This window comes from Bufo gargarizans, chromosome 10 (genome assembly GCF_014858855.1).
Source record: "Bufo gargarizans isolate SCDJY-AF-19 chromosome 10, ASM1485885v1, whole genome shotgun sequence".
NCBI classification, from domain to species: Eukaryota; Metazoa; Chordata; class Amphibia; order Anura; family Bufonidae; genus Bufo; species Bufo gargarizans.
In genome coordinates, this window is record NC_058089.1 from 8595152 (window position 1) to 8621799 (window position 26648).

At 46.8% G+C, this 26648-nt stretch overlaps 1 protein-coding gene across 1 annotated transcript in view; it reads right to left on the reverse strand.

Moving 5' to 3' along the window:
- LOC122920190 (natural cytotoxicity triggering receptor 3 ligand 1-like) overlaps positions 1-26249 on the reverse strand; it is a 162888-nt gene extending 136639 nt beyond the window's left edge. Inside the window, exons 1-3 of the mRNA XM_044269464.1 lie at positions 26104-26249; positions 21543-21884; positions 12061-12399 (exon numbers count right to left, since the gene is read on the reverse strand). Of these exons, the coding sequence (XP_044125399.1) occupies positions 12061-12399; positions 21543-21884; positions 26104-26176 (754 nt within the window). The 5' untranslated portion in view covers positions 26177-26249. The remainder of the gene's footprint in view (positions 1-12060; positions 12400-21542; positions 21885-26103) is intronic.
- Positions 26250-26648: the final 399 nt, after the last annotated feature.

Here is a 26648-nt window from a genome sequence, read left to right on the forward strand (position 1 = left end):
TCCTGGTTATCAGCTTCCTTGGGATCTATCTGGATTACAGCCCCCAAAGCCTCCTGAAGTGATAGGGCATAGTCACGGAGGGACTCACCGGACTTCTGTTTCTTGCCAAAGAAGTGCATCTTTATCTCTGAGGCAGTCCTCGTTTCAAAAGTGGCCCTGAGGCGGGTGAATATCTGCTCCAGAGTACTCCTTTCAGCAGCAGGCCAGGATAATACCTCTCTGCGGGCAGCCCCCTCCAGTTGCGCTAGCAAGATTTCCATTTGCTGATCGGCATTTATGGGGTACAGTTTGAATAAGGCCAGCAACTTTTCTTTAAAGTCTCTTAGGGTATGGACCTCTCCGTTATAGCGGGGAAACCATGGGGCCCCAAAGTAGTAAGGCATGGTAAAGGGCATCATGCTGGGGGCTATAGGATGATTAGGAGCCGCAAGCTCTCCCGGGTCTGACATGTTAACTTATTACGAGGTGGCCGCTGGTGACTAAAGGGGCCGGAACAATCCCCTTCCCTCCGGATACAAGTTCTTACCGGTATCGCCGGGTTCGCGCAGGCCAAATCTCGTGAGACTCCGGACGTCCTGTGTACGCGGTGACGTTGCTGACGCAGGAAAAGCAGGGCCGCGGCGGTGCGATGATGAAGAGGGCGGGATTCTCTGTGTCTTTGAAGGGATCCGCCCACGGAGGTCCTCAGCAGCGCGGGAAACTTTACTCCAGGCGGCCGGTGGCCATCTTGATCACGATTCCCTGACAGCAAGCAGGGTGTTGCAAAGTCCAATAAATCACAGTCCACAAGTACGATTTTCTCTCTGGGGGTAGCGCAACACAGTACAGCGTCTCTGATTCCTCCCAGGCACAATTTCAATCCACCGGCTTGGAAATAAAGGGTACAGTCTTTGTAATACGGTGGTGGAATAGTTAAAGCACACAGTTCACACTTCTCTGCACTGTAGAAGTATGCGGATCCTGTTCGTGACGCCAAAAAGAGCGATGCAGTGTCCCAGGGGGTCAGTAGTGTATGCTGGGCTTTGTAGTGCAGATTGACCACTAACCTGGGATCCACTGTCGTCTTCAATTGGGGCAAATACTGGAACAGGCAGGTATTTAACAGTTCGTGACGCCAGTGTCAATTAAACGGTGACACGCCGTGTATGGTATCGTAGAAGAATGAAGCAAGCATAGGATAGCCAACAAAAACTGGAACTTTTACTGAATATCAGTGGATACAGCTGGTTCTTGGGAGTACAGAATGGCCGGTCTTAGCAAGGCATTATACAGAGTGTTGATTACAGGAGATGCAGTACAGGCGGTTTGCACAATATTCCTGACTGGTCCTGCTACATGTGACTTTCTCTCCAAGGTCTAATGCCCTATAGCTGGCGTACCCTTGAAGCTGTCTTTATATAGTACCTCCTCTGTTGTCTTGAGTACCTCTTGCTTTATCTGATCGGCCTCTGTGGTATTCTGTGTCTTCGCTGTTTAGCTATGCCCTTCTGACTTCTATGCATAAGGACTCAGGAGGGGAACCCTCTCTGTACTGAGTCTGGAAACTTCTACACTTCCTGAGCTAGGCCCTAGCCTATTTATACTGAACTGGGGGCTCCCTCTGCTGGCTGTTATAAGGATTGCCGGTAACCGGCCTGACTGGCTTAAAGGGAACTACACACTCAAATCTAGCAGTGTCGGGTAGCCTACCCGTATGCTGCATTAACAACAGGGGAGGGGGGGCCCACTGGCCACCAATGAGTTAAAAACAGGGGGGGGGGGGGGGGGGGTCTGCCCCCTGCTGCCTGGCAGCACCTGCCAGGCAGCAGGGGACAGTCATGTACACAGTTTTTTTGTATATTCTAACCTGAAGCGTCTCCATCACCATGGGAACGCCTCTGTGTTAGAATATACTGTCGGAAATGAGTTTCACGATGTAGCTCATATCCGACAGTATATTCTAACATAGAGGCGTTCCCATGGTGATGGGGACGCTACAAGTTAAAATATACCATCGGATTGGAGAAAACTCCAATCCGATGGTATAACAGAACTCCAGACTTTACATTGAAAGTCAATGGGGACGGATCCGTTTGAAATGGCACCATATTGTGTCAACATCAAACGGATCCGTCCCCATTGACTTGCATTGTAATTCAGGACGGATCCGTTTGGCTCCGCACGGCCAGGCGGACACCAAAACGACTTTTTTTTCATGTCCGTGGATCCTCCAAAACTCAAGGAAGACCCACGGACGGAAAAACGGTCACGGATCACGGACCAACGGAACCCCGTTTTGCGGACCGTGAAAAAAAACGTCCGTGTGCATGAGGCCTTACCCTGATATCCCTCAGTTATATAATATATCTGAGGGATATCAGGGTAAATTATACAGGAGGTAATATAACTAGGGTTATCAGGGTACATGAGTGGCATATAACTGAGGAGGGCTAGGCTACTATCAGACATTTTACAGGGGTAATATAACTTATCTTACCCCTCACCCCTGTATTATGTCCCTGATAGCCCTGCTCACTTATATTACCCCTGTATAATGTACCCTGATAGATACCCCTTAGTTATGTTACCCCGCCCTATATAATGTACCCTGATACCCCTCAGTTATATAATATAACTGAGGGGTATCAGGTTAAATTATACAGGGCGGGGTATTATAACTAAGGGGTATCAGTGTACATTATTATACAGGGGTAATATAAATAAGGCTACTTTCACACTTGCGTTTGGAGCGGATCCGTCTGGTGTCTGCACAGACGGATCCGCTCCTATAATGCAGACGATGGGATCCGTTCAGAACAGATCCGTCTGCATTATATTTTAGAAAAAATTCTAAGTGTGAAAGTTGCTCAGACGGATCCGTCCAGACTTTACATTGAAAGTCAATGGGGGACGGATCCGTTTGAAAATTGAGCCATATTGTGTTAACCTCAAACGGATCCGTCCCCATTGACTTACATTGTAAGTCTGGACGGATCCGTTTGCCTCCACACGGCCAGGCGGACACCCTGCTGAGCGGAGCGGAGGCCAAACTGTGCCAGACTTATGCATTCTGAGCGGATCCGCATCCACTCAGAATGCATTAGGGCAGTACGGATGCGTTCGGGGCCGCTTGTGAGAGCCTTTAAACGGAACTCACAAGCGGAACCCCGAACGCAAGTGTGAAAGTAGCCTTAGGGGTATCAGTGTACATTATTATACAGGGGTAATATAACTTAGGAGGGCTATCAGGGGACATTATACAGAGGTAATATAACTTATATTACCCCTGTATAATGTCCTTGATAGCCCTCCTCTGTTATATTACCCCTGTATAGTGTACCCTGATACCCCGTAGTTATATTACCCCCTGCATAATTTACCCTGATACCCCTCAGTTAAATTACCCCTGTATAATGTCCCCTGATAGCCCTCCTCAGTCATATGTCATCCATAGGCCCCCCATAACAGTGTGTCACCCACAGATCCTCCATAACAGTGTGTCACCCACAGATCCCCCATAACAATGTGTCACCCACAGATCCCCCATAACAATGTGTCACCCACAGATCCCCCATAACAGTGTGTCATCCACATATCCCCCATAACACTGTGTCACCCACATATCCCCCATAACACTGTGTCACCCACATATCCCCCATAACAGTGTCACCCACATATCCCCCATAACAATGTGTCACCCACATATCCCCCATAACACTGTGTCACCCACAGATCCCACATAACACTGTGTCACCCACATATCCCCCATAACACTGTGTCACCCACAGATCCCCCATAACACTGTGTCACCCACAGGTCCCCCATAACACTGTGTCACCCACAGGTCCCCCATAACACTGTGTCACCCACAGATCCCCCATAACACTGTGTCACCCACAGATCCCCCATAACACTGTGTCACCCACAGATCCCCCATAACACTGTGTCACCCACAGATCCCCCATAACACTGTGTCACCCACAGATCCCCCATAACACTGTGTCACCCACAGATCCCCCATAACACTGTGTCACCCACAGATCCCCCATAACACTGTGTCACCCACAGATCCCCCATAACACTGTCACCCACAGATCCCCCATAACACTGTCACCCACAGGTCCCCCATAACACTGTGTCACCCACAGGTCCCCCATAACACTGTCACCCACAGATCCCCCATAACACTGTGTCACCCACAGATCCCCCATAACACTGTCACCCACAGATCCCCCATAACACTGTGTCACCCACAGATCCCCCATAACACTGTGTCACCCACAGGTCCCCCATAACACTGTGTCACCCACAGGTCCCCCATAACACTGTGTCACCCACAGATCCCCCATAACACTGTGTCACCCACAGATCCCCCATAACACTGTGTCACCCACAGATCCCCCATAACACTGTGTCACCCACAGATCCCCCATAACACTGTGTCACCCACAGATCCCCCATAACACTGTGTCACCCACAGATCCCCCATAACACTGTGTCACCCACAGATCCACCATAACACTGTCACCCACAGATCCCCCATAACACTGTGTCACCCACAGATCCCCCATAACACTGTGTCACCCACAGATCCCCCATAACACTGTGTCACCCACAGATCCCCCATAACACTGTGTCACCCACAGATCCCCCATAACACTGTGTCACCCACAGATCCCCCATAACACTGTGTCACCCACAGGTCCCCCATAACACTGTGTCACCCACAGGTCCCCCATAACACTGTGTCACCCACAGATCCCCCATAACACTGTGTCACCCACAGATCCCCCATAACACTGTGTCACCCACAGATCCCCCATAACACTGTGTCACCCACAGATCCCCCATAACACTGTGTCACCCACAGATCCCCCATAACACTGTGTCACCCACAGATCCCCCATAACACTGTGTCACCCACAGATCCCCCATAACACTGTGTCACCCACAGATCCCCCATAACACTGTGTCACCCACAGATCCCCCATAACACTGTCACCCACAGGTCCCCCATAACACTGTGTCACCCACAGGTCCCCCATAACACTGTCACCCACAGATCCCCCATAACACTGTGTCACCCACAGATCCCCCATAACACTGTCACCCACAGATCCCCCATAACACTGTGTCACCCACAGATCCCCCATAACACTGTGTCACCCACAGGTCCCCCATAACACTGTCACCCACAGATCCCCCATAACACTGTGTCACCCACAGATCCCCCATAACACTGTCACCCACAGATCCCCCATAACACTGTGTCACCCACAGATCCCCCATAACACTGTGTCACCCACAGGTCCCCCATAACACTGTGTCACCCACAGGTCCCCCATAACACTGTGTCACCCACAGGTCCCCCATAACACTGTGTCACCCACAGATCCCCCATAACACTGTGTCACCCACAGATCCCCCATAACACTGTGTCACCCACAGATCCCCCATAACACTGTGTCACCCACAGATCCCCCATAACACTGTGTCACCCACAGATCCCCCATAACACTGTGTCACCCACAGATCCACCATAACACTGTGTCACCCACAGATCCCCCATAACACTGTGTCACCCACAGATCCCCCATAACACTGTGTCACCCACAGATCCCCCATAACACTGTGTCACCCACAGATCCCCCATAACACTGTGTCACCCACAGATCCACCATAACACTGTGTCACCCACAGATCCACCATAACAGTGCACCTGCGCACTATGGAGAGACTGAAAGGAGGGGAAGATCCGCGGAAGCAAGCAGGGGACGGCACAGCAGACGACTGAATAGCTTCTTTTGTAAGTAAATTATTTTATTATAGTGCTGAAACTGCTTTAAACTCTAAAGAAAAGTTTAGGCAACGTTTCAGATCATACAAAGGCTGCTTGAAAAAGGCTCTTTGTATGAGCTGAAACGTTGCCTACACCACATGGGTGAATAAACCACTTATTTTTATCTGGAGTGCTGTCCGGTTTCATATATATATATATATATATATATATATACACACGTGCGCGGGGCGTGTGTGTTTGTGCTTTAGGGTGCACACCCTAATGCAATAGGCTGCGCACGCCTATGCCTATCGCCTACAATATTATTGAGTGAATACTAACCCGCCTGAACTGAGACCACCTTAGCGCTGGGTAGGTGGGCACAGATGTATTTTGATCAAAATGTATTGGCTAAGAGTCTCAGATTTTATCATTAGAGTGAGGGCTTAGTCCATATGTTATGTTTGCATCTATTACTATAGTGCATTATTTTCTGTGACTTTAAATTTAATTTCCTTGTCGTCCTACAGCAGCAGCACCCACGGGGATTTCTAATCCTCCTGAAAATGTAGGACAGGAGATGTCAATTAATCAATTTAACACAGCTCCTATAAAACTGCCTAACTTAGTCCCTCCTATTGTGTTTTTTTCTGTCCTTCCTGGGAAAGGACAGCCTTCTGGAGAAGGGGAGATGTTGGGAAGTATTTTGTTCTTTTATGATCTTGCTTTCCCTCCGCTATTCCTCTCAGGACTGGTGTCCTGTTCTTATATCATTAGGAGACGCTAGTTCTGCGCTGCATTAATTGTATAGGGCTGCGGCTCTTAGGTAACTTACCAGGTGGTGCATCCCTCAGGTGGTTCCACCTCCCCCCGCTGGCTGCGTGTGTCTTGTGCGTGTGCCGCCTAGCAGGGAGGAGGGAGGGAGAGATAAAAGTTGCTGGCGTCCATCATTCAGCGCCGCTCTGCTGCGCTTTTGCCACGCTCCCACGAGGTAAGTAATCCTTGAGAATGTTGTTTTTACCTCCGGAGCTCTCTGCTGTGTTGCGGAAGCAATCTTATCTTGCTAGGAGGAGTGAGTGAGATTCAGGCTGGCCGGGCTGCAGGGTGTTGCTGCCATCTAGTGGATGGTTGCTAAAATTTCACTCACTCACAATACAGTATTCAGTGGTGGTTTCTCTGTTCTTAAACTTTCTGTATAATAAAGTAATTAAGTTATAGTCATTTTAGAGCAGATTAAACTAATGCTTCTCTGCTCTATTATAGAAAAATGTCTCACGGTTCTGAGGATAGAGGCCCCACCACAAGGAAGTCCGCTGGGAAGCGAAAACATATGTCTTGCAGATCATGTAACACCCCCCTGCCTGATGGCAGTGAATTTTATTTCTGCCTAAATTGCAGAACTAATGACTTTCCTGTAGAGGATCAGCCCTTATCTAATAAAGACATGTTATTATGGATGAAGGACTTTGTACATGATGCGTTTAAGCAGTTCAAAGACAATGAAACTGAAGCTTCTCAGACAGAGTTAAGACCGGCGGCTACTACTAGAATGGATTCTTCTCCCAGAGAGTCCGACATGTTTGAGGAATATAGAGTCATAGACGAAGTTAACTCCTCAGAATCAGAGGAGAGTGATCAGGAAATAAATTTATTTCCGTTGCAAAGAATGTCAAGATTGTTCAAATCTCTTGAGCCCGAGTGTGTAGTGCAGACTGAAATAGTCGGTGAGGACGGTATCCCTAAAAAATCTAGAGCATTCGCAGTTGACCCCTTAGTGAAGAAACTTATGGTCAACGAGTGGAAGACACCAGATAAGGGGCCAATATTTAATAAAAGGTTCAAGTCCATGTATGTGATTGACCAAGAAGAGGAGAGACAGTGGGGAGAGCCCCCCAAGGTTGACGTTCGCTAGTTTCAAAGCTGTTCAGACGTACATTGGTTCCAAGTGAAGATGGCTCTAATTTTACAGACCCAATGGATAAGAGGATAGAGAATGCCCTACGCCGCAGTTATATCACGGCCTCAGGGCAGTCTAAAGCAGCACTTGCTTCTTATGCGGTTGCCAAGAACCTGAGATCATGGCTTCTCCAGATGGAGGAGGACATAGATAAGGGCGTACCTAGAGATGACATCTTATTATTCTTTAAGAAGATAGCTCTGGCCTCTGACTTTCTTTGTGATGTGTCGGTACAACAAGCAAGATATGCTGCAAGATCCATGGCATTGTCTACTACAGGCAGAAGATCCCTATGGATAAAGCCTTGGGGGGCAGATGCCCACTCTAAGAGTACACTGTGTGCCATGGAATACCGTCCAAATAAACTCTTTGGGCCTGAGCTAGACACACTCATGGAGAACTTGTCAGACAAAAAAGGTAAATCCCTTCCTTATGTTTCCAGGAGAAAGTGGTATTCTTCCTTTCGCACAGCGAATAGAGGCACGGGACGCAGAAGATCAGATGGAGGAGAAACATCCGTGTCACGAGGAGGTAGCTCCAGAGGAGCCTCTACACTGCGGGGAAGAGGCCGTGGAAGAGGAGCTCCACCCCCCAGACGCAAGCTGGAATTCTGACGCCAGAGGTATGCCTGTAGGGGGCAGATTGACCTACTTTCCATATAGAATGGGAGAAGGTAGTAAAGGATCAATGGGTCGTAGATGCCGTAAGAAATGGCTATCGTATAGAGCTACAGGCCAGGCCCCCAGACAGGTATGTCATAACACAAAGGTTATAAGGTCAGAAGCAATTCCTAATAGAACAGGCTATAAAGGAGTTCATTCAGATGAATGTTCTGGAACCTGTTCCGGAAGAAGAAATCTTCCAAGGAGTGTATTCAAAGGTTTTTCTAGTTCCAAAGCCCCAGATGAGGTGGAGAACTATTGTAGACCTAAGGTATCTCAACAGATTCATACGGAAGAAGAAATTCCGTATGGAGACAGTTCAGTCCGCACTAAGTCTACTGGACCCAGGAGATTACCTTGCTACAATAGATTTAAAGGATGCGTATTTACACATCCCCATTCACAAGGGTTACCGAAAGTTCCTTCGCATTGCGGTCTTCTTAAGGGGACAACTACATCACCTGCAGTTTACTTCTCTCCCGTTCGGGATTTCGTCAGCCCCATTCACCTCACAAAGGTGATAGCGGCAGTAGTAGCAGGCTTCAGAGAATCGGGAATAACAGTAATCCCATATTTGGACGACTGGCTGGTGAAGGGGTCAAGTGTGGAGATTCTCAACGCACATCTCCAGGTAATATTCGACAGACTCCAGTCTCTAGGCTGGTTAGTCAATACAGAGAAATCCAGTATCAGACCAGCCCAGCAGAAGCAGTTTCTGGGGTTTATCCTGGACACCAAGGCAATGACTGTTTCTCTTCCTATGAACAGGATGAATGTTCTGCACCAGAATATACGATTGTTGAGACAGATCAGACCGATTTCCTTTCGTCAGATGATGAGGACGCTCGGTCTCATGACTGCTGCCAGCCAGGCAATTCTGTGGGCAAATTGGCACACGAGGCAGTTACAGTGGGAGATACTACAGAAATGGGACAGAGACAACAATTCTCTGGATCAAATGACAATAGTCTCAAAGGAGACAAGAAACTCCCTGAGGTGGTGGATGGCTGTGAACAATGGCAGGACGTTTGCCCTTCCCGTATGGACCGAAATCACAACCGATGCTTCAGCTACAGGTTGGGGTGCCCACATGAAGGGGCAGAGGGTGAAAGGTACTTGGACCCCAGTAGAGAGACTAATGTCGTCAAATCTCAGAGAGATGAGAGCAGTCTACAATGCTCTAACGCAGTTCCATCCTATGGTCCGGGATCAAGCCATAAAGATAAAATCGGACAACAAAACCACCGTTGCGTACCTAAATCGCCAGGGAGGTACCAGATCCTTAGCCCTCCTCAAAGAGGCGGAACGGATCTTCGGATGGGCAGAGGCCAATATCCAACAGCTGTCAGCTGTATACATCAGAGGGAGGAGCAATGTAGTAGCCGACAGACTAAGCCGCGACTTACCCCTTCCGGGAGAATGGTCATTGGACCCACAAATATTTGCGCAGCTCATGAAGCGCTGGGGGCGTCCCCAGATAGATCTAATGGCTACTCGGAACAATGCAAAGGTTCCTCTGTTTTGCTCCCTATTCAAGGGGGACAACCCCTGGAGGTTGGATGCCCTCTCAGTCCCGTGGGACTTCACACTGGCCTACATATTTCCGCCCATACCTATGATCCCCAAGGTCTTGCAGAAGATCAGACGGGACCAGGTCTCAACAATTCTAATCTGTCCGTACTGGCCCAAGAGGGCATGGTTTGCCTCACTGGTGGTGATGAGCAAGAACACCCTTTGGAAGCTCCCACAGATTCCGCACCTGGTGATGCAGGGCGACAGATGTTGTCCGCATTTACGCCACCTGCAGTTGACAGCATGGATGTTGACTGCCCCCTTTTAATACAAGAGGGCCTGTCCGAGGCAGTGATAAGAACCCTGCTACAATCTAGAGCAGGCTCTACAAATAGAGCTTACCTAAGAATCAAGAAAACCTTCAATCTTTGGTGCGAGAAGAATGGAGTACCATCTCAGTCTCCAACTATTCAGGATATTCTGAATTTTCTGCAGCAGGGGTTCTAAAAAGGCTTGAGGCCTGGCACGATTAAAGTCCAGATATCTGCCCTATCAGCTGCATTGGGAAGGAGATTATCACAGGAGCCTCTAATACAGAGGTTTGTCAAGGCGGTAAGGAGGCTTAAGCCACAGGTCATCGACCCGATCCCAAAGTGGGACCTCTGCGTGGTTCTAGATCAGCTTTGCAATGCTCCCTTCGAACCACTTCAAGAGTCAGAGATAAAGTTTTTGTCCCTCAAGGTCTGTTTTTTAGTGGCAATCACTTCAGCCAAGCGGGTGAGTGAAATTCAGGCCCTGGCATGTGCTGAGCCTTACACAATTTTTCTTCAAGATAAAGTATTGCTGAGGACTTTACCTTCCTTTCAACCGAAAGTTCCTTCTTTTGCGAATCTAAATCAGCAGATTGAGTTGCCCGTTTTTTTCCCGGATCCGATTTCAGAGGAGGAGTGTAGACTTCACTCCCTGGATGTGGGCAGAGCATTAAAAATATATGTCCAGAGAACAGGACAATTTAGGAAGACAGACCACCTGTTTATATCATATTCAGGGAAGAACAAGGGGGAAAAACTAACAAAGCCCTCAATATCCAGATGGATACGAGAAACTATCACTATCTGCTATGAACTTAATGGATCAGAAGCGCCAAAACCCATAAGGGCTCATTCCACTCGCGCTATAGCCACGTCATGGGCAGAGAAAAAATCTGTCCCCATAGACCAGATCTGTAGAACAGCGTCCTGGAGCTCGTCCAACACGTTTGTGAAGCATTACAGACTGGATATGAGACAAACAGGAGAGATGGCTTTCGGCAAAGCGGTAATACAGTCCGCGGTATAATGGAGAGCCCTCCCTGTAGGATTACTTGCTAAATCCCCGTGGGTGCTGCTGCTGTAGGACGACAAGGAAAGTGTAATTTTTCTTACCGTAAATTCTCTTTCCTTTAGTCCAAAGCAGCAGCACATACTTACCCACCCAATAAAGTGATTGTTGAAACTTACCTTGAGTGTTATTTTTTTTTGTTTATTATGACTGGAAGTTCAGTTGGAAGTACACAATAGGAGGGACTAAGTTAGGCAGTTTTATAGGAGCTGTGTTAAATTGATTAATTGACATCTCCTGTCCTACATTTTCAGGAGGATTAGAAATCCCCGTGGGTGCTGCTGCTTTGGACTAAAGGAAAGAGAATTTACGGTAAGAAAAATTACACTTATGTCACTAAGGCCTCATGCACACGACTGTGCAGTTTTTTTGCGGTCCGCTAACCGCGGATCCGCAAAAAACGGATCCCGCCCATTTGCCTTCCGCAATTTGCGGAATGGGCAGCCCATTGTTGAAATGCCTATTCTTGTCCGAAAAACGGACAAGAATAGGACATGTTCTATTTTTTTTTTGCGGGGCCATGGAACGGAGCAACGGACGCGGACAGCACACGGAGTGCTCTCCGCATCTTTTGCGGCCCCATTGAAGTTAATTGGTTCGGATCCGCGCCACAAAAACGGCGGCTCGGATGCGGACCCAAACAACGGCCGTGTGAATGAGGCTTAAGGGGTTAAAAATGCAAGTAACATTCTTGAGAGTGTGAATGAGGCTTTAGGAGGTTAATGTTCAGTGGCCATAAAGGTTGGTGTAATGTGCATTACAAGAACATTCCTAATGACTTGGATACTTACTTCTAATAGAGTTCACTGAGAGAGTAACATTAGATGTCAGACGATCTTTCAGCGACCTGTGGGAGACTACACAGGAATACACGTCTCCGTCCTCATCTGTGCTCACAGGTCTCATAGACAGGACACTGGTCACATTGTAGGTCCCATCGTGGTTCTGGACGGGCACACTGGTGTAGGTCTGGCTATTCCGTTCAGATTGTTTGGAGGAAGCTTTACTGTACATCAGCCATTGTATTTCCACACTTTCTGGATAGAAGCCGCTCACATAACAAGTGACAGATCTCTCCGTGTCAGGATCCATTACTAGTGTGGAGTCACTGAGCCTACAAGATGGCATAGCTGAAGAGAGAGACATGTAAATTATAATGCTAATTATTTGACATTTATAATATTGCTGGTTCAAACATTAAAATCACTGATCTGTCAGGCGAAGTGAACAACATTGATTATCTTGTGACAACGGTGTCTGTCATTGGTTGTGATGTATTTGTCAGCAGGTAAACACTCGATTTATAAAATTGCTGTGGCGAGATGACTGGCCTTTGTGGAGATGCCCAGACCCATTGTTGTAGGGTGTTCCCGGTATTCAGTGGTTAGTACCTACCAGAAGTGGTCTAGGTAAGGAGAACCGGTGACAGGGTCTTGGATGTCCAGTGCACATTGATGTGTGTGGGGACTGAAGGATATTCCATCTGGTCAAGATCCCTCAGGACTGTAGAGCAAATTGCTGACACTATTGTTTATGTTACACTCCTGATTTTGCTTTCATAACTGCATCAAGAAACATGTACCTTAAAGGGGTTATCCCATCTTAGACAATGGGGGCATATCGCTAGGATACGCTCCAATTGTCTGATAGGTGCGGGTCCCACCTCTGGGACCCGCACCTACAAGGAGAACGGAGCAGAAAAATTTGAGGAGGGCGCACTGCGCATGCGCGGCCGTCTTCTATTCATTTCTATGGAGCAGCCGAAAATAGCCGAGCACTGGCTCGGGTATTTCCGTCGGCCCCATAGAAATGAATGGGAGCGGTGGCAGCGCATGCGCGATGCGCTCCCATTCACTTCAATGGGAGAGGCGGGGAGCTGCGCCTGGTGGTGGACGGACACAAGGAAACCCGGGGTCCTCCAGCCGCAACTCTCCATGGCTCCGTTCTCCTTGTAGGTGCGGGTCCCAGAGGTGGGACCCGCACCTATCAGACAATGGGGGCATATCCTAGCGATATGCCCCCATCGTCTAAGATGGGATAACCCCTTTAACCCTTTCAGGACCAAAGTTTTTTTGTAGTTTTTTTTGTCGTTTTTGTTTTGCGCTCCCTGCCTTCCCAAAGCCATAACTTTTTTATTTGTCTGTTCACATAGCCGTATGAGGGCTTGTTTTTTTGTGGGACAAGTTGTGCTTTCTAACGCCACCATTTAATATTGCATATGATGTAGTGGGAAGCGGGAAAAAAATTCCAAATGGGGTAAAATTGCAAAAATATAGCGATTCCACCACAGTTTTACGGGTTTTTTCATTACGACGTTCAATCTACGATAAAACTGACCAGTTACTTTTATTCTACAGATCAGTACGAATCCGGCGATACCGTATATGTATAGTTTTCCTTGCGTTTTGATAGTGATAAAAAAATTAAAGTGAAGAAAAAAATGTAAAAGTTATGATTGCTGGAAAAGAAAGGGGGACATGTTACTGGTCCTTAAGGGGCATCTGTCAGCAGAATTGTACCTATGAAGCTGTGAAAAATTATGTTTTAATATATGCAAATGAGCATCTAAGAGCAATGGGGGCGTTGTCGTTACACCTAGAGGTGCTGCTCTCTCTGCACTTTGACAGGACCACGGCTCTGTCAATCAAAAAGTGCAGAGGGTGTGACAGCTTTTTATCACGTGCATGCAAAATGCATTGCACTCGCGTGGAAAAAACTGAATGCAACGCAATCGCAGTCAAAACTGTCTGAAATTGCGTGCACACTCATGCGAGTTTCCCGCAATGCATACGCGACGCATCCGGAGCAAATCCGGGACGCCCCTGTGAAAGAGGCATAACAGATTTTGTTGCAGAAAGTTTCCAAAAATCGCTGTGCTTGCTGTACTAAGTCTTCAAACATCTAGTGAGGTTTTTGCTGCATTTCCACAGCAAAAACTGCAGCAAAACTGCATGTATTACATACAGTTTTTGCCGCGGAAAAGCCAGCAGACTTCAGCCTCTCGATTGCAAAGGGTGAGATCTGCAGCATAAATTGACACGCTGCAGATTTAAAATCCTCACCAGAGGCCAATTTATGCTGCAGGTTTTTTTACACAGCGTGTAGATGAGAATTGAGAACTTCTAATCCACATTGCTAGTATTTGTTGCTTGAAAATCCACAATGGCAAATTTGCAGGTAATGAATCACATGTGAACCCGGCCTGAGAGTTTAAACTCATTGGGGGTCATTTATCAAGCTCGCCTGTTTTTAGATGTAAAATTAGGTGTATTTCATTCGCTGTCAGTCTTTTGCCGTTGATGAATTAGACTCAGTGTATTTTTATTGGTTCTGGTGGTTCTTTTTCAGTAAGGTCTCATGCACACGGCCGTTGCTCGGCAGTGGCCGTATTACGGACCGCACACAGTGAGTCCGCAATACACAGGCACTGGCCGTGTGCACCCCGCATCCCGGATGCGGACCCATTCACCTGAATGGGTCTGCAATCCAGGAGATGCGGTGCGGAACGGAGGCACGGAATCACGGACCCATTCAAGTTGAATGGGTCTCGATCCGTCCCGGCCGCCTCATGGATGTTGCCCGTGCATTGTGGACCGCAAATTGCGATCCCCAATGCACGGAACGGTCGCACAACGGCCGTGTGAATGAGGCCTTAGGGTGATGGCACACAGTGCAGTTCTGACATGCATTCAGGATGCAGTTTTCAGTTTAGCAGCCTCATTAAACCCTGGTGTTCTGCATTGTGGTAATGATTTAAGTAATTTCAGCTCGCTACAATAAAGAAAAACTGCATCCTGAATGCATGTCAGAACTGCGCTGTGTGCCAGCACCCTTAGACAGGTTCATTTCATTATCAAATGTGTACAGTATGCCACGAATTTTATTTTCTTATATATTATTAATAATGTACCACCTACTAAATCTCAGCCTGACAGAACGTTAAATGTGAAAATAATAAAGTTTTTATTAGAATCAATCAAAAGGGTAATAGATAAAATCAGGCATACAGGGAATCAGAAGTGCGGAGAGGGATCAAGTAATAGACCGTCCGACACTCTCAGTGTTGGAACACACTGATAAAGGTGTAGCCTGTAGCAACAGGGTAATAATAACACTACACTTAGTACAGGGACCAGCAATGCTGATCTAATCCACCTGACAATTCCTAATGCTCTGTATGTTGAGCTGTACAGTGGATGGTCAGCAGGGTTGAAGCAGCTATAGTGGGTCCTGGTGCACCCTATTAGCGCTACCCTGTTAAGTGAGCGGTATGTAACGATTCAATACGCTCAAAGCCAGACAGCCAGTGTGAATAGGATATCACTTATTTCAGCTGCCCTATCTATTGAGCGATGAATGACATATTAAATCGCTCAACGCGTTTCTGCATGACTCTTGTGTGTCATGTGTCATCAGGAGTGAACATAATTCATAACAGTGTCAGATATGAGTGAAGCTGTCGCACTGTAGCGTGCATACATCGGCGCTGTGATGGCCGTGTGCAGCCAAACACACGCCGGATATAAATAATCTAACACCCGCCCCCAGAAGGTATGTGCCGGCGTCAGTCACCAATCGGGGAAGGAGGCGCGTCCTCTGACACGCTCCCTGACGTGGCCGTCGCACAATAGAGCGTAATACACTCTCGGGGAGGAGCACAAGTATGCTCAAATGTATGGGGGAACAATCATATGCGGTATGTAGTATCGAGTGACATCGCTGTAATTAATCAGGATATATAACGGAGGCCCATGTAAGAGAAGTAACACGATGTAATAATCAAATTAAGCAACAAACTGCCATACATAATGGAGAAGACAACTAACATGGAGTGTACCACCCCATAAATGATACGGGATGATATCATACTTAAAATCACACACTGCATATGTCACGACCAGAGTCTCTAGTAATGACAAAGTGATGGCTGATACACATCAGGACCATATCTGCCGCCCCATGACCTCCTAGATCAGTGATGGCGAACCTATGACACAGGTGCCAGAGGTGGCACTCAGAGCCCTCTCTGTGGGCACCCGCGGACTGGAAAAAGTCTAAGTTGTACCAATATGCCTTAGACTTTTCCTGCCATTCATCAACGCAGGGCGCACTATGAACAGCACAGGCAGCGCATTGAATGTAGGCAAGCTATTCTAGGTAAAGTACATGGAAGATATACTATATTGCACTGTAGTGTTCAGATTAAATTGCTGTGTTGGCACTTTGCGATAAATAAGTGGGTTTTGGGTTGCAGTTTGGGCACTCTGTCTGTAAAAGGTTCATCCTCACTGTCCTAGATAAAGCAGGAAAATGAGACGGCCTCATTTAATCCCTTAGGGTATACAGTATCTAACTTAAAGATCCATTCGGTTTCCTTGCGGAGCAGCGGCACATCAATGTCCCCTCCGTGAATGGATGTCACAATGTGCTCAATCCCCTGAACCTTAAGCACATCTGGATTACCGCCATGATGATCACAAACATGGCGTGCCACACATGTGTCACGGTTATTTTTATTGTCGAGTAGGTGTTCGCCAATACGTCTCCTCAGCTCACGTCTAGTCTTACCCACATATTGCACACCACATTGACAAGTCAATAAATGCACAACTCCCACTGATGTGCATCCGATGAAAGATCTGATGGAAAATCTTTCCTTAGTCACATGACTAGTGAAGAATGTCCCTTTCATAATATTGCCACAGATAACACATGCTCCACATGGAAAGGTCCCAGTTAGTGTATTTTTTAGCCATGTATCAGGTGTTGGGTGTAGGTAAGTGCTATGAACCAGGCGGTCGCGTATATTTGAACTGCGCCGATATGTGATAGGGGGACGGTCTAACACTAACTCACCAATGTCCGGATCTGACTGTAAAATGGGCCAGTGTCTCTGAAGGATCTCACGTACCCGTTTCTCCGCTTTATCATACGTGGCTATAATCCTTGGAGTGTTCTGACCATGCAACCTTTGCTTGGGGACCAGTAATTGATCACGGCTAATACTCATAGAGTGATGGTATGCTCTTTTGAAAGTATGTTGAGGATAACCTCTGCGCATGAACAGAGTCCTCAGATCGTTTGCGGCCACCTTAAAATCCCTCATTTCTAAGCTATTCCTCCTAGCCCTCAGGTATTGGCCCTTCGGGATGCCACTCCTGAGGGCTAGGGGATGCCCTCTATCCCACCTCAGCAGGCTGTTGGTAGCAGTCTGCTTGCGGAGCAGATTTTTGGTGATCTTCTTATCTGTCCCCACAGCAACAGTCAGATCCAAGAACGTGATTTCATGCTCATTAATGTCAGACGTGAAGAACAGACCCAGCTGGTTATTGTTAAGCTCAGCTATGAATTGAATAAAACAATCCTTGGTCCCCTTCCACAGTATAAACACGTCGTCGATATATCTGATCCAGATTAATATCGACGATGTGTACTGTTCCATAGCTTCACTAAAGACGACCTCTCTTTCCCACCAGCCCAGGTAGAGATTTGCGTAAGTTGGGGCACACGGACTGCCCATCGCAACTCCCCTGAGCTGGTGGAAAACTTTACGGTCAAAGAGGAACACATTGTGACTCAGGACAAAGTCCAATAAATCCATCACAAAAGCGTTGTGTCGATTAAGATGTTCGCCCCTCTGTTGAAGGAAGGCCGGCACAGCTACACAACCAGTGTCATGTGGAATGGAGCTGTACAAGGCCTCCATATCTAGGCTGGCAAGCCAAGTATCCTCATCACATTGAATACCCTCCATTATGTATGTCTGTTCGTTGCTTAATTTGATTATTACATCGTGTTACTTCTCTTACATTGGCCTCCGTTATATATCCTGATTAATTACAGCGATGTCACTCGATACTACATACCGCCTATGATTGTTCCCCCATACATTTGAGCATACTTGTGCTCCTCCCCGACAGTGTATTACGCTCCATTGTGCGACGGCCACGTCAGGGAGCGTGTCGGAGGACGCGCCTCCTTCCCTGATTGGTGACTGACGCCGGCACATACCTTCTGGGGGCGGGTGTTAGATTATTTATATCCGGCGTGTGTTTGGCCGCACACGGCCATCACAGCGCCGATGTATGCACGCTACAGTGCGACAGCTTCACTCATATCTGACACTGTTATGAATTATGTTCGCTCCTGATGACACATGACACACAAGTCATGCAGAAACGCATTGAGCGATTTAATGTGTCATTCATCGCTCAATAGATAGGGCAGCTTAAATAAGTGATATCCTATTCACACTGGCTGTCTGGCTTTGAGCGTATTGAAGCGTTACATACCGCTCACTTAACAGGGTAGTGCTAATAGGGTGCACCAGGACCCACTATAGCTGCTTCAACCCTGCTGACCATCCACTGTACAGCTCACCATACAGAGCATTAGGAATTGTCAAGTGGATTAGATCAGCATTGCTAGTCCCTGTACTAAGTGTAGTGTTATTATTACCCTGTTGCTACAGGCTACACCTTTATCAGTGTGTTCCAACACTAAGGCCCCTTTCACACGGGCGAGTTTTCCGCGCGGGTGCGATGCGTAAGTTGAACGCATTGCACCCGCACTGAATCCTGACCCATTCATTTCTATGGGGCTGTTCACATGAGCGGTGATTTTCACGCATCACTTATGCGTTGCGTGAAAATCGCAGCATGCTCCTCTGTGCGTTGCGGTGCGATAATCCACGCAATGCAGGCCCCATAGAAGTGAATGGGGTTGCGTGAAAATCGCAAGCATCCGCAAGCAAGTGCGGATGCGGTGCGATTTTCACGCATGGGTTCTAGGTGACAGTCTATTCACTGTATTATTTTCCCTTATAGCATGGTTATAAGGGAAAATAATAGCATTCTGAATACAGAATGCATGGTACAATAGTGCTGGAAGGGTTAAAAAAATAAAAAAGTTAACTCACCTTATCCTCTTGATCGCGTAGTTCCCGATCTTTACTAGCTGTGGGCTAAAGGACCAGTGGTGATGTCAGATCACATGCTCCATCACCATGGTGATGGACCATGTGATTGCAGCATGTGATCTGACATCACCACAGGTCATTTAGCCCACAGCTAGCAAAGAACAGACCGGGAACTACGCGATCAAGAGGATAAGGTGAGTTAACTTTTTAATTTTTTTAACCCTTCCAGTACTATTTTACTATGCATTCTGTATTCAGAATGCTATTATTTTCCCTTATAACCATGTTATAAGGGAAAATAATACAATCTTCAGAACATCAATCCCAAGCCTGAACTTCTGTGAAGAAGTTCGGGTTTGGGTACCAAACATGAGCGATTTTTCTCACGCGAGTGCAAAACGCATTAAAATGTTTTGCACTCGCGCGAAAAAAATCGCACATTTTCCCGCAACGCACCCGCCTCTTATCCGGGCAAAAAACATGACGCCCGTGTGAAAGAGGCCTACGAGTGTCGGACGGTCTATTACTTGATCCCTCCCCGCACTTCTGATTCCCTGTATGCCTGATTTTATCTATTACCCTTTTGATTGATTCTAATAAAAACTTTATTATTTCCACATTTAACGTTCTGTCAGGCTGAGATTTAATATATTTTCATTGAACGTGTTCGGTTACATCTACTTTAGGCCTCATGCACACGACCGTTGTGTGCATCCGTGGCCGTTGTGCCGTTTTCCGTTTTTTTTTCGCGGACCCATTGACTTTCAATGGGTCCGTGGAAAAATCGGAAAATGCACCATTTGGCAGCCGCATCCGTGATCCGTGTTTCCTGGCCGTGAAAAAAAACCTGTCCTATTTTTTTCACGGCCAACGGTTTACGGACCTGTCATCCGCGTCCGTGATCCGTGTCCGTGATCCGTGTCCGTTTTTTCCTATCATTTCAATGGCAAACTTGACTTAGATTTTTTTTTCATTTTTCATGTCCGTAGATCCTCCAAAAATCAAGGAAGACCCACGGACGAAAAAACGGTCACGGATCACGGACCTACGGACCCCATTTTTGCGGACCTTAAAAAAAAAAAACGGTCGTGTGCATGAGGCCTTATACTGTGAATTGAAAGTACCACCTACTCCAGATAGTGTGAGTGCCCAGCTCTCTCTTTATTTTACGCATAAAAACAGGTGCGGACACTATAGTAAATGTGCCCCATTATGTTTTGGAAGAATATGGGTCTAGGACCTTGGCTGAATACATTTAAAACATAACTTTTACTGATAGAAATTAAAATCTAAACCCACATAGAGCTCAAATGAACGGTGAAAAAGTGGAAAAGAAAATAATAATATTATTTGGAGATAAAAATATATATACACCAGTAGACAGTAGCCAGTGTAAATTGGAATAATCTTACCAGTTCTTTGAAGATATACTCGGGTAAGTGGCTACCTTTGAACCGTCCTAAATAGACGGGCGGCGCGGTCCGTATACTGCTGCAACTCTTCTGGGGACAAAAAACTATATAGTCCTACATAAATGCCCTAACATTGGTTGGGATAGGGGCTATGCCGTCCCTACCTAGCAGTAATCGGAGCACCCTGCCCGATAGGGACGACTCCGTCAGGAACCTTTACCTCTCTGTTTAGGGAATAGGCACCGTTCATTTGAGCACTATGTGGGTTTAGAGTTTAATTTCTATTAGTAAAAGTGATGTTTTAAGTGTATTCAGCCAAGGTCCTTTTTCCAAAGGAATTGTTGTATATTTGAGGGTTGGACCTTTTTTCCTTATACCCAACTACCGTGGATTTAATAGTGGATTTAAGAATATGGGTCTAAAAAATATAAATTATGATCAGATCTACAGATTATTATTAGTATTATGCTTCATCCGAAGTCGCTTCGTTCAGAACTTCGGAATAATACTGTACAGAGATCTGCCTCCGTGCAGTATTAAAATGTAGGGGCTCCGATGAGCTGAAGGAAGTTATTTGCGAAGTTGCGCGTGACTGATCCAAAGCTTGCTTCGCTCAACACAAATTATTATGCTAGGAATAGCTAAAATGAATATTTTAAAAAATAATGTAATAGTTTTATGCTGTATGACATGAAAAGGAGAGTGCTTTTTCTTAGCTTCGCTCTTTCCTATAGGCCCTTTTTGGCGTCTTTAAAGCGGCCCCAAAGCAGCGCCACAGCATACTGCTGGGAGGACACAAATCTGCACCTTTATGGCGCTAATGTGTTATAGGACATGCATATTTTTTTGGGAGTGTTGAATTGTGCAGCTCTGGACTACACTGTTCCAGATTGGAGCTCGGTGAACTATATGAGCTTCTTTCCTCTCCGATAGCAGCACTTACCTGACACCTGCACAGTGACTTTACTAGTGGCATCGTGAGGAGTGACGATTACATAACAGGTGTATTCTCCTTCATCACTGAACTGAAGGTTGGGTATATACAGACTGGCATCTCCCCGTACAAGATTTCTTTCTGATATATATGACCCAGATCTGTATGGGGTATAATTTTCACCATCAAAGAAATGGACAGGTTTATTTACTGTTCCTATAGTCCAGCGAACCGCAACAGTAGAAGTAGTCAAAGATGAATTCTTGTAGCCAGTCAAGTGACAAGGGACGGTTATGTCATCACCCACCAGTGCCTTTATAGGGGAATCATTTTTGAGTATTTCCAGTTTACCTGAAGGATAGACAGAAAGCATACTTACATGACATGTGATATTTACGCCTTATAGTACAAAAGTAATGTAATAGAAATATCTTGTTGCATTAAAAATAAATTTAAGATCAAGATAAGACCAAAATATGAAATTTCACAGATTCTTCAAAAAAGGATAAAATTATATGTCTAGTTTGGTTTGCCTCCTCATACGACTAAGATGTTTACCAAAAGGTTCCATCAGTGGAGGTGCATCATACCCAGGATAGTTTCTTCCTATCGTTGGGACTAGGCTGGAATTTATACAATGGCAAATTCTGTGCTAGGTTGACCATTAAGTAGGACCCATCAGCTCCCCTGACACTGTTTGTTTTAGTAAATATTAGTGTCGCCCCTAAATAAGAAGCCTGGAGCATCTTTTCTTAGAACTCTGCAGTCTGCCTTTCCTATATTATCCCTACTAGAAATGTATTAATAAATTGCCAACTAGGGGTGTGTCCCTACATAGTCTGACACTGTAGGCTCTGATTGAAGAGTGTAGGGACACGACCCGGAGTGGTTACACCCAGTGTGTCAACATATTCATAGTTCCAGGAGGAATATCAGAGGAATGGTACAGTGCCTACCCCTACGAGAGTCTTAAGTAAAGATGCTGTAGATATGTATTTACTAGAACAGACATGTCCAGACAGCTGACAGGTCCTCTTTAAGGGTTTTTTGATAATATATGCAATTTATGTCATATTAATGGGGTCTGACAACTGGTAGACCCAGATCAAACAGTACTTTCCATAGCTTTCACAAACTAGAATCCTAGGATTGGAGAGAGTCCCAGTTGTCACCTCTTTCCCTTTATGATCGAACAGTTGTACCACAATTGGGAAAACCCCATTAACCTCTTCCTGCACAGTGCTGTGGGCTCAGGAGCTGCACTCGTATCATCACATGCCGAAATTGGTTGCAACTGACAACCAACTTCCCATGTTAATGGCTTGGATTGGAGAGATTATTTCTTTAGACACGGCAGTCAGTAGCATCTTTTATCACCCCATCAACACCCATCATGACACCATCAATAGGTATCCATAACAGAGCTGCAGTCACGATGCCCCTATTATGCCCTCCCTGACTTAGAACTGATGCGTGCCAGTTTTTGTGGTATGTCCTACAAACACGTGCAAAATACACACATTACAGTCTAGTGTAAAATAATACAGTATATCCAGGGTTAGGAAGAGTCTTGTTAAATCCTGTCTGTAAGACTGTGTCTACCCAATGGAGTTTGGGATAGAAGAAACTGCAAATGCAGACTGTTGATGAAACATCCATTTTAGACTATTGCTGGTTAAGAGCATCCAAAATCTAGAGTGCATGGGGAGCTTGTGACTGTCAGACAGATCATGTCAGAGAAGGAAGTGTTTGTGTCCAATGGCTAAAAGTTGTGCATGTAACATGTGTCCTGTATATAAGCGCCATGTGTGAAGCCATATGTTCTATGTGTGAGAGGTGTGTAGGTGGCATGCGTGCAGCATTATTTCTTTGTGTGAGTGTAACATGAATTCAAAAGATTTGAGAACAAAAAAGCTTACGCAGACTAAGTGAATAAATATATTTACTAAGTGTGACTTCATATAAGACGATACAGAATAATAAAAAGTAAATAAATGCTTCAAGTTACGGTAACCGCGCGCCCTTCCCTACCCCTTTGCTGTGACTGACGGCGCTTATGCAGAGAGTTTGACAAAGCCAGCCGAACTAACAGCTGTCAGACACAGTGAAGGGGCAGGGAAGGGGCCGTGGTTACCGCGACTTGAAGCTGGGAGGCCGCTGCATCCTTGACTTCAAGCACGTGTGGAGAAGTGCGCCGGCAAGGGATAAAACAACATTTTTAGCACTTTTGCTGCATCTGCCTTCAGGAAGAAAGGCATCATCAGAAACACACCGCTGGCTACACGCAGGTACTGCTGGAGGCTTGGGATGGTTTTGGGAGGTGACAGGTTCCCTTTAAAGTGGTTATCCAAGCCTGGAAATGCCCCCCCATATGCCCGGGCCCCTCACAATGATTCTACATACCTGGCTCTCCGCTCCCTGCGCTGGTCCTGGTCCCCGCACAGCCGCTGCTGCTTCTCCCCGTGCGCGGAATAAAGCATCCAGTTTCGGGGTGGGGCAGCCAATGGCAGGCAGTGACGGGGACGAGCCCCCCTAGCGTCACCCGCAATGCTACGGATGCTCATCCCCGTCACGCCTGCCTATGGCTGCCCCACCCCAACACCAGATGTTTTTAGCCGCGCATGTGGAGATGCAGCAGCAGCCGTGCGGGGACCAGGGGCGGCCCGGGGAGCCAGGAATCAGAATCAGTGTGAGGGGCCCGGGCATATGGGGGGGGGGGGGGGGGGGGGGGGGGGGGGCATTTCCAGGCTCGGATAACCCCTTTAATCAGGGTAAAAATAAATACTCCCCTAATCAATTTGCTCGCGTAAAGGCCGTCGCAGCCATCTTCATTGAAGTCACTGCATGAATTATTGCGCATTGGCGTCATCTCGCTGGCCGGTGACTGTATTGAAGACGTCACCGCGCCTAGCCAGCTCGCTGGTGTGGTGACACCATACGTCAGTCCGTGTGAGTTTTGGGCCGTAACAGTCTCTTTGCACGCAAAAGGATGAGGTGAGTATGTATATTTTTTGTTTTTACCGCCATTTCAGGGAAAATCCATTCGTTACCATGAAGCGCAAGGAAATTTGGCTTTGCGTTGAATCGAATTCTTCCTGAATTTCGGATCCAATTCAATCTGTTTGACTTCAATTCGCTTAATACTAATTTGTACTCCAAAATGATATCAATAAAATATAAACCTCAGGAGGCACTAAGGAGACTGAGCAGGAAACAATGATTTACTGTAGGTGTCCACATAAACATTGATTTCATCCGGTGGTCTGTGGCACCTTTACGTGGGCCTCATCGGGAACTAGTGTTCATACTTACATTTGTTCCCAATAATCGGCCCATCAATTGCCCATTGTAGACCTAACATTAGTTTAATGTAGGGGAAGGGGGCAAGGCCGTATCCACCATGAAGCGAGATGAGCACCTCACCTCAGACGGCAGCCGACCTGTCTTTTTGGGGATGGCAGTTTACGGCATTGGCAGGGGAACCTGTGGCTACGGTCCCTGCCGCTCAGATCTCTAGGCCACAGCATCATTACCTCCTGCTCCGGGTCAGGCAGCGCGATGATGTGGTCACAAATGTCTGTGTTGGGAAACAGACATTTGTGATCACGCCATTGTGCTGCTTTAGATGCGGGCAGGAGGTCACAGTGGTGTAATGTTGTGACGTGGCAACTTAGATGGCAGCGAAGAGCAGCAGACAGGTGAGTGTTTATATTTATATTTTATATATATATATATATATATATATATATGTTCAGGCATTTTGGGGTTGCATTACAGGCTGGAGCACTACAGGGGGTGGCATTGGAGCACTACAGGGGGTGGCATTACAGACTGTAGCACTACAGGGGGTGGCATTACAGGCTGGAGCACTACAGGGGTGGCATTATAGGCTGTAGCACTACAGGGGGTGGCATAACAGGCTGGAGCACTACAGGCGCTAGCATTATAGATTGGAGCACTACAGGGGGTGGCATTACAGGCTGGAGCACTACAGGGGGTGGCATTACAGGCTGGAGCACTATAGTAGGGTGGCATTACAGGCTGGAGCACTATAGTAGGGTGTCATTACAGGCTGGAGCACTACAGGGGGTGGCATTACAGGCTGGAGCACTACAGGGGGTGGCATTACAGGCTGGAGCACTACAGGGGGTGGCATTACAGGCTGGAGCACTACAGGGGGTGGCATTACAGACTGGAGCACTACAGGGGGTGGCATTACAGGCTGGAGCACTACAGGGGGTGGCATTACAGGCTGGAGCACTATAGGGGGTTGCATTATAATGCAGGTGGCACTACAGAGGGGGATTATAATACATAGACATTCTAGTAGGGGGCATCATACATACTGACACTATGTGGGGCACTACATGGAGGTTTTAACTGCAGATGGGCATTATAAATGCAGGGGCTACTAAAGGGCACAATGCCAGGGACGGAGGTACCAGACTTAGTCTTTGTCCCTGGTGAGACTCTGCTGCTTTACACTCAGGGCTGGGCTATGAGTTTTTGCAGTTCTTCTCTCACTTAGCAGTTATAACAGGCACAAAAATCAGATAAAGGTGAGACTTACCAGAAGAGTGGCCGAGAAGACTGAAGATTATCACCAGGAGGAACATCTGGGTTACGTATTGTATGAATCCCATCTTACATCTGTAATCATCGAGCCGATATACACTGTACTATGGGTTACTACGCTGTCTTTTCTGCCGCACCCTGTTTGCCTTTTACTTTCACTTTCATTTCACTTTCTATTGAGGAGCTCTATTTCCCAGTTTGTTAGGCTATTTTCACACTGGCGTTTTGGCTTTCAGTTTGTGAGATCCGTTCAGGGCTGTCACTAGCGGTCCAAAACAGATCAGTTTTGCCCTAATGCATTCTGAATGGAAAAGGATCCGCTCAGAATGCATCAGTTTGCCTTCGTTCAGTCACCATTCCGCTCTGGAGGCTGCCTGCAGCGTTTTGCCGTCTGCCTGACGAAGCGGAGCATAAACGGATCCGTCCTGACACACAATGTAAGCAATCTGGCAAAATGAAAAACTGATCCATCTCGCATTGAATTTCAATGGAGTTTATGACGGATCCGTCTTTGCTATGTTACAGGTAATACAAACGGAT